At 34.3% G+C, this 9,331-nt stretch overlaps 1 protein-coding gene across 2 annotated transcripts in view; it reads right to left on the bottom strand.

The window, feature by feature from the left end:
• Positions 1 to 277: 277 nt before the first annotated feature.
• Positions 278 to 9,331, bottom strand: part of Manea (mannosidase endo-alpha) — a 21,793-nt gene continuing 12,739 nt past the window's right edge. The window contains exons 4-5 of one of the 2 annotated variants that reach the window (XM_031366473.1): positions 3,667 to 3,743; positions 278 to 2,893 (exon numbers count right to left, since the gene is read on the bottom strand). In XM_031366473.1, coding sequence (XP_031222333.1) covers positions 2,236 to 2,893; positions 3,667 to 3,743 — 735 coding nt within the window. In that variant the 3' untranslated portion in view covers positions 278 to 2,235. The remainder of the gene's footprint in view (positions 2,894 to 3,666; positions 3,744 to 9,331) is intronic. The other variant, XM_031366472.1, reaches the window with a different exon arrangement.

Raw genomic sequence — 9,331 nt, 5'->3', positions numbered from 1 at the left:
GAAATCCGCCTGCCTCTGCCTCCCAAGTGCTGGGATTAAAGGCGTGCGCCACCACCGCCCGGCTTGACAGCAAATCTTTAACAATAAAGATAGCATCTGTCTAATTTTAAGTGCTGACTGACTATTGATGGGGTAGATGTGCTGGGAACAGCAGGAGCTAGAATGAACTGTCCACTGTGAAAGTTGAACTCTTACTGATAGTTGCTTGACCTTATTTGCGTAGACTTTTTCTTTATCTCAGAATTGTTTCGTAATATTCACTTTTTGTCATGGTGGACTCAAATATAAAATGTCATGTAAGGAATGAAGAAAACAACATATGCTATAAAACTCTGTATTAATAATTCAGCTTTAATGTAGTAGCAAAGAAAAAATCTATAAGTTATATTTCTCCTCATTCCAATGGAGATGTGTAATATTAAAATATTACTATATTAAATTATTCTTACAATATATCTGGAAAAATCAGGTTACTATTCTCATAATTTTTATGGCCTAATAATTTTCTGATAAATAGAAAATTTATGTAATAATGTTAACATTACTCCTGAAAAAGATTTTATTCTAAAAGCGTTATTTTTATAAGTTTGAAAAAAGCTGTGTATAAGTAAGTATCTGAAACCTTCCACAGTAAGAGGGGACTGAGTATGACATGAGGTGGGTGTAAATGTCAGAGCAACCTTGCCTGCTGACCTTGGCTCCCACCATGTTTGAGACAGATGTCTTATTTGCTGCTTTGTATATCAGGCTAACTGGCTCACAAACTTCTGGGCTCTGTCTTGCCCCACGTTTTGTCTAGTTCGCTGGAAGAGCTGTGGATTAGAATATGTATGCTACTGAGCTCATGTGAGTCTGTGTGAGTTCAAGGTGTTCAGCCTCAGGTCCTCATGCCTGTACAGCAAGAACTTTACACATATATCAGTTACCTTTACCCTAAACTGTTTTCTCTCTGCTGGGTATTTTAAGATAAATTCCAGAACTTCCTTGTTTCTGAATGTCTTTATGCTACAAAGACTGGCATGCATTATTTGTTAGTGTTACTCAACTGATTCTCTCTGTAAAACTAAGAAATAACAGTTGTGTAAAATTATGTACACTGGCTGTTTTTTCTAATTTAACTATAAATATTGAATTCAATTTCTCCTATTTTCACTTTTACAAAATTTTATTTTTAGAAGAGAACTTATCCATTTATAACTAAATGACAGCTATGGATCACTAATAGTTTCTTTTTAAACCAATAACCACTATAAAAGTGTAAGACATTCAAATGAGGACATAACTGAAAAATACAATGTTACTTTAAAAATATTTATTTATCTCTAGTTTTGAAGTGATAAGTAAATTTTCTATCTTACAGTAAAATTAAATTAAAATATTAAAAGGAAACCACTCTTTTTGAGTATTGACATTATCCTTTCCCAGTTCAGTAGTCTCTGGTGAACATTTATTTTAACTAGTGAGAAACAATGGTTTTCCTCATAGATAAGAGCAGTTGTTAATATTTATCAAACTACCTGTTGTTTCTAATCTCTAATTCAGCAGGACAAACCAGGGCATTAAACATGCAAAAGCACTTAGCACCACAGGCACCCAAGTCTTCAAACGATGATGCTGATGGATGTTCTGCACAAAGCCTTTCGTTAATAGACCATGGCTAACAGAAATAGGAAAATCTAATAAAATAACTTGCTACTTAAACAAGTCTGTGTTCACAAGAAACTTGAGAAGTGAGCTTCATCACTAGGGAAGCCAGCCAGAATCTGAATATTAACAAGCTTCATTGAAGAGTCCAGAAATGAGGCATGTTCACTTACTGTTCCTTAGGCCTTAACTCTTTTTTTTGCCAGATGTCCCTAACATGCACATCCCTCTATGTCTTTGGACCCAGAATATAAGTACAACTTACCTGAACATTAGCTGCTTTTGTGATGGAAAGACAATCATTTTTTTCTACTGTGAAACAAAAACCTAAAAGGTCATCCCATTAAAATTTTCAATTGTAGTTAGAAATTCAGAAAACTACATCATCAGGAATGTTATTGACACAACCTTTCTTGTCAGATGTTTTCTCTGTAAGGTATTATTCACTGTAGGAAAATAAATCTTTTAAAAAGTAAAAATAAGTGATGAAGGTTACAGTAGCAAGCATACATTGATTTTGACAGTTTTCTTTCCATAACTCAAAACACAGAGCATTAACTTAAGCTAGGAGACGTGATAAACTGTGATACATTATGAAGTAGGTAGCTGTTGATCTAATGCATATGTCATTCTTTCCTTACTGTATTTTTCAGACCACTTTCGAGTTAGTTCTAGATAAAGACTTGGCTTATGAGGCCGGTAATCCAGGTATACTGTGTTAGCAGTTCTTTTGGGGACAGCCTTTTCAATTTGAGTTCCTTCATGCCACTCATTGAAGGAGGTGATGGAAATTAAACTAGGGTGGGTCTGGAGTGCAGCACTTAGACCAACTTCGTAATACTTCCCATTGACCCTGTTTCGGGTATTCTGAGTGTTCCATGGACGGATGCTTGTATCTATGTATCCTGGGCCTACACTTGGGATAAATATCAAGTTGTTCTTTTCACAAAATGATTTCAGGTTATTCCAATTCTGATGAGATGAGCCATATGTAAAGCCATTTGTGGCAAAATATGTGTAAATTCCATCAAAACCACTTTGAAGAATATCATATTTATGCTTTTCTTCTACTAGAAGTGCAATAAACAATCCATCATAAGGAGAACTGCGAATGCTCTGAGATCCGGAGGGGGTTAACAGATTGGCCCATGTTGTAGGCTTTGTGATATAAGAATCATAGACATAAAACATGGGCAGAGACAGCCCAGTCCTGGTCTTGTACCGATAAAAGGCTGGATGGTTTCCATATCTACAACAAAGATACATTAAAAAGTGAGCTGAACACTCATAGAATGTGTCACAATAAACTATTCGCCTAAATGAAACTGATCTATGAAGTCTGAGAGTATTGTTACCAATCTTCAGTGAGTCAGTTTTGTAAGAATAATAATGCAAACATATTTTTAATTTTATACATTATGAGACACTGGTTATATTACCAGACAGGAGGTTAATTATCTCAATTATCTCAAAGTTAACAAATGGTGACTAAAGTCACAGAAATACTATCCTGATCTGTAGGAACCAAGAAACTGGTTTATCTTATCTGTGACAGGTGTCCGTTTGTCACTGAGATGACTCTTTCTAAGAAGGTAACATACTTCAGAGAACCTTATCAGAAAAATGCTTCAGCAGAGTGAAACTAAATACAAAATTCCTTAGTCACTGCATATGCAAATGAAGACATATGCAAACATTGCTAAATAAACTCAGTTCACATCTCACTGGAACCTTCTTTTAAAAGACATATTCATAGTGATAAGATTTTAAAAACAGAAAGATAAAATGAGTAAAAATGGAAATCATAAATAGCTTGAAAAGCATACAAAATAGTGAAAGTACCAACCTTTATTCATCAAAAAGTGAACTGTAAGAACCTTGTGAACGTTCTTCAGTTAACTTGCGGTAAAATTATCAGAAATGACAGCTCATAAACCAACTCTCAGTTCTCATTTAAATGCACTCATAACAGTAATTACCACCAGATCACACAGTATAACTATGAATGTTGAAGAAACTCACTTGTCTATAATATACTTGACATTTTGATGCATGTTTTGATCATCTCGATTGCTATATGGCTCTATGTGAAAAGTGACCTAAAAGAGAAAAACAAAATCAATTAAAAAAGCATTATCTATGACAGTACATTTTAAATAATTGATAAATCATCAAGTCAACAACATTAAGGTGAATACTTATTGAACCCAGTGGCTACCAATTAAATCTTACAAGATAAAACTAACTGAAAGTTTCCATAACTATATGTAAGTGAAGCAGATCATACACATGAGCTCACTTAGCCTTCATTACTGCATTGGGTAGTCAATGAATCCATTTTCTTTTCTTTCTTTTTTATTAAGAATATATTTTTTATTTTATTCGTTATTTTATTTACATTTCAAGAGTTATCCCCCTTCCCAATTAAACCTCCTATCCCCTCCCCATGCCCCGTTTCTAAGAAGATGTTCCCCCACCACCCACCCCCTTCTGCCTCAGCACCCTAGCATTCCCCTACACTGGGTCATCCAGCCTCCACAAGACCAAGGGGCTCCCCTCTCACTGATGCCAGATAAGATAATCCTCTGTTACATATGCAGCAGGAGTTATGGGTCCCTCCATGTGTACTTTTTGGTTGGTGGTTTAGTTCCTGGGAGCTTTGGGGGGTCTGATTGGTTGATACTGTTGTTCTTCCGGTTTCTTAATAAAGAAAGTAAGTTGGCTTAGGTCTGACAAGTTGCCAATAATCTTGAGTTTGTTAGATACAATGTGAGGTATTTGACTGAAAGCTTTTCTAGGATGGTTTTCTTTTAGGAGTAGATAGTAAAAGACTATACTTTTTTTTAAAATTTCTTTTTTTTTTTTTATTTTTCTAATTCTTTAATGTTTTTTTATGGTCCAGTCTTTTTCCCCCACTCAGTCTGCCCTCTGACTGTTCCACATTCCATATCTCCTTCCCCCACCCCAGTCTCCAAAAGGATGTCCCCAATCCCTTTACCCCACACCTCCATCCTACCAGACTTCCCCACTCCATGGGGTCTAGACTCAGTGAGAGAAGATGCACCTAACCCTCAAGAGACTATACTCTTTTTAAGACATAAGAAAATACTCTATATTCAATCATAGTTTTCTTTAAAACAAGAATAATCTAAAAATGACCAGGGTTCAAATAAATATGAATTATTTGACCATTACATTTACACTTAAAGAGAAACAATAGCATATTCAATTAAATCATAGTTTAATATCCTTAAAAAGGCATCCTGTGAATATGCATTTATTCTTTTATTATTCAAAGGATAATTTATAAAAAAAAACTCACTTAGACACTTATATCTGAAAGCTTCACAGAGCACAGCAATTTTCATATTGCTACTGCTAAGGCCCATAAGTAACTATTGTAGTAGTAGAAATCAGAAACTGAAGCTTTCTTTCAAATATCGTACCCAGATATTTAAACTTCTTCCTGAAAATATCAGTTGTACAAAATCAGCTTTATGGAATTATGTTAACTAATAAACAATTTTGTTACATTATCTCTAAGTAAGATATATGGTACCCAGATTTATCTAGAGCAAGTACATTTTATTGCCAATCTAATGAAATCATTGTTTGAATTTTAAACTATAAGTGTCACAATGCCTGATGGACAAAAGCCATGTTACTGTGGCTTAAATCTTGCTTTTTTTTTTCAGTTGTGCAATTAAAGCAAATGTACTTTTCATTAATTAACTTTCATAGAATTAATTTTAAGGTCAAGTTATTTAGTAAATCACTCATTCTCTCCTTAGGAGAGCACAAGGATGAAGGGTCTATCAGTAACAAACTCAGATCAAGACATTCTTGCAAGTTGCTTTTGAATCTGCAGACCATAAAAGATCACCTTCTTCCACTAAGTGCAGATCAAGGCACTTCAGTAAATTCTGTTATACATTTATAACTTCACAACTAATTAATTATGTTTTGAATTAATGACAATTAATTCACTTAATTTTACCTAAATGAGATCTAAGTAGTGGTATAGAATTTAATTTGGCTGTTGTTTAATTTTGCATTGTAATCATTAATATATGCTTGCATATATTCATACAGTGCCTACTATACACGGGACTCTCTTTTTTTGAGAATTAACAAACTGTTTTTTGACTCTGAATTAATGACAATTAATTGATAATTTGGTCACTGTTTTCCTCCTTCTTTCAGAAAAATATATTTACTAACATTAAAATAAAATCTAAAATGATAGAATTTGACATATAAAGTTAAATGTCTGCATTACTTTTAGAAAATGTGAATCACGTAAGAACTTGATTTTGTCTTTACCAAACTCTTTTTAAGCCCTACCTGTAGCCAAAGCACTTTCCCATATGAGTATCTAACTGTATATTTCTTCTTTCTTACTTCCTCCACCCCAACTTCACCGGGAAGCACCCTTTATCTCATATAGGAGTGATGCTAAGACCGCCTACAGCTGGTAGCATCAAATACTTTGCAATTTTCTCTTTCTAAAACTCACTTGTGTTTAGCTTTGTCCCTTAGAAGACTGCAAATTCTCTTAACACAAGATGCAAAATCTCTTTCTTTTGGGTTTTCTTTAGATATGGTTGGGTGTGGAGCCCCCATCCACTTCCTCTACCTTACTTACCTAAGATTATAGGCGTGGATGGGTGAGCTCTCTTTCTCAGTATTGTTCATATACAAACAAACAAACAAAAAAAAAAAACAGAGTCTGGTGCATAGTAGGCACTGTATGAATATATGCAAACATATATTAATGATTTCAATGCAAAATTAAACAACAGCCAAATTAAACTTTATACCACTACGTAGCTCTCATCTAGGTAAAATTTGCTAAGTTCTCACTATGAATTTATTCTACTAATTCAAGAAACATGACTGCTTTCAAACAATTAGTAACTGTTACTTTAAAATAAAATGCTAAATTTACTGCAATACAAGATAATCAACAATTGAAGTTTTTATTTTCCTTATACTCCTGGGGAAACAAACTGATCCCTCCAGCTTACTTTATTGTAATGGGGTCTTTGGTTCCTTTGAGATCTGATGTGATGATGCTGTATAACAAATATCCCCACAATTTTTAATTTTAAATTTTATTTGTTCGATGCAAATAAAGTCCATATTAGTGTGATGACTTTGCTCTAGGCTATGGATCAAATTTGAATAAGTTCCACAGTTTTTGTTACTAGGGTGGTAGGGAAGGGTAGGGTGTCTTCTCATATTCAAATAATAAACAAACAAAATAGAAGCACTAGCATGAAAGCATGGGACACTTCAGTTTTTCCCATGTTCATGAGCTAAGGCAGGCCAGCAGAAAACCAGACATCAACTGGACAAGAACCTCCCAATTAGAGAAGTGGCAGAGTCTTCCACTTGGCCCTACCACATCTCCCAAAAGTGGCTGTTTTAGTTTTTTACCTTAGGATGTTACACAGAGAAAACATAGTGAGCAGAAAGAATCCAGCTTTGACTTGTATAACTGTGGCATACCTACCCTAATGGAATGACAGTTCCCAGTGTTACAAATGTAAGCTCCAGTAAATAATACAAATTTATATATTAAAAAATTCATCTTTGGAAAAAACAAGTCACCACTTAGATTTTACAGACTTGTATTTGGTAGAATCATCAACAGTAATGCAAAACAAGTCACTAATTCTTGAAACACTTTTACTAGCTTTGCTTATTTATAATTAAAAACTCTCATCTAAAATGACTTTTAGTCTAATCAAAATTGCAGTTACAAAGCATTTAGTAACTAATGCTATTAACACATTATATAATCAAAACTAATAGCTTAAATAATAGGCAAAGCCATGCCCAGAAACTCTGTTTCTAATAACAGTTTTGTTCGCCTAATAACAAAAATCAAGGACAACGTTGTTAACCTTCTAAATAGAGAACTGTAAAATCAACCTAACTCCAAAGATCAGAAACAATTCAAACAGGAGAATCAATAAACTATTTTTAAAACAAGTTTGGTGCATTGAAGAGCTAGTGAGGGTAAGCAATTAGTATTAAGCATTCGGGAAATTTGAATATCAGCAAAAATATTTTATCAATTTTAATCTCTTCCTTATTAATAAATATCAAATCTGATGTATGGAAAGATCACATATGTAGTTGATATTTACAGAGACAATTACTGAGGTGTTCATTACATTCTTCTTCCATATAAGAGCTTTTAGTAGATATAAAAATACTCTATTTTCATGTATCATGAGATTTTAACACCTTTACCTTTAAAAACTTTATTAAAGCTAACATGTCCAATTTCATTACCTCTTCCCACAGAATTGGGGCATAGTCTGGACAGATCAGGGGCTATGGATTTACTTTGCATAAAATAAATCAACAACTTATCCAACCTCAGTTATAGTTCTAGAACTTGAAGACTTGACTATAAGCAGACTCCAAATGCCAAGAGAACTCACTCAGTGGCTCTAAGAAGCATGTTATGTGGTAGCTCCTGTCAGTTCATTGAGAGATACTATCCCAAGTCTTTCTTTAGGGCTACAGAAATATATGCTGAACTTTAATATAAACTACAAAAAGAAAAAAAAAATCCTTCCTTGATCCTACTTTGGATCTATAAATGACAGAAAAGGTAAACTTCTAAAAGCAAAAGCAGAAAAAAAAAAGAAAGAAAGAAAAACAAAAAAAAAGGCAGACCAACAAAGTGTATGAAGCAGATACTGGGAAATTACCCACTGCCTCTAACCTAAAATATCACATATTATGTTGGTACAAGGGGAAACTGCAATCAAATACGTTGCTGGGAAACACAGAAAACAGTACATACCATGTCTCCAAACTCCAGCCCCAAGAGAGGAGACCCAGAGAATCCCTGAACCCCCCATGGGAGTTCATCTGAACTAAAACTCTGAAACAAGGAAAATCAGATTAAGACCACTGGCATAGGCAGGCTGAATCTCTGTAGGAAGGACTAAAAGTGTTACCTGCAAAGATAGACAGGAATGGGATGGTATAGCTATTAAGCAGGGTCTCATTGGGTAATCCCTGCATTATCAGGTTTGAGCTGCACACAAAGGTTAAGCAGCTCTCCCATCAGCAAATTTAAATGCACAAGACTTCCCAGGCAGGAGACAGCTTTCCTTGATGTTCTCTAATCAATGAAGATATTTTAACTGGAGTTTTTATTTTTTTAATTTAATGTTTCTAAATCTTATTCTTACATAGGCATTTGTTCTTATTTTTCATATTGCTTTCCTGTGGTCCTTAAACTTAAAGGGGAGAGTTGTTTTTCTCTATTACTGAGTTTTCATAGTAGGTCTACCTATCAGTGGATTTTTTCCTGCAATGCTCTGTTATTGAAGTTGTGTTGGCTATTATAACTGATGCTCCCTGTGCACATGAGCTATATTACATGTGTAATGCAGGAGCTATGGGGGAAAGGCATCTTAACCCTGCTACAAGCTAGTCCAGGGATTTCCAAAAGAATTTTCAACTTAAACACAAACAATAAAGAAGATATAACAAACAACCACTATGACTTAATACCAGATATACAAATACTGACAAAGAAACAAGGTCCAGGAAAAGTCAATACAACAGGACTCCTCTCAAATATACAGTTCGACAGTGTTAGATTTTCAAAATGAGATACCAGCATGAAATACCAGACAAGGAATTCAAAATGATACAA

This window comes from Mastomys coucha, unplaced genomic scaffold, assembly GCF_008632895.1.
Source record: "Mastomys coucha isolate ucsf_1 unplaced genomic scaffold, UCSF_Mcou_1 pScaffold14, whole genome shotgun sequence".
Classification (NCBI taxonomy): Eukaryota; Metazoa; Chordata; class Mammalia; order Rodentia; family Muridae; genus Mastomys; species Mastomys coucha.
This window is presented reverse-complemented; position numbering and strand designations above follow the sequence as displayed.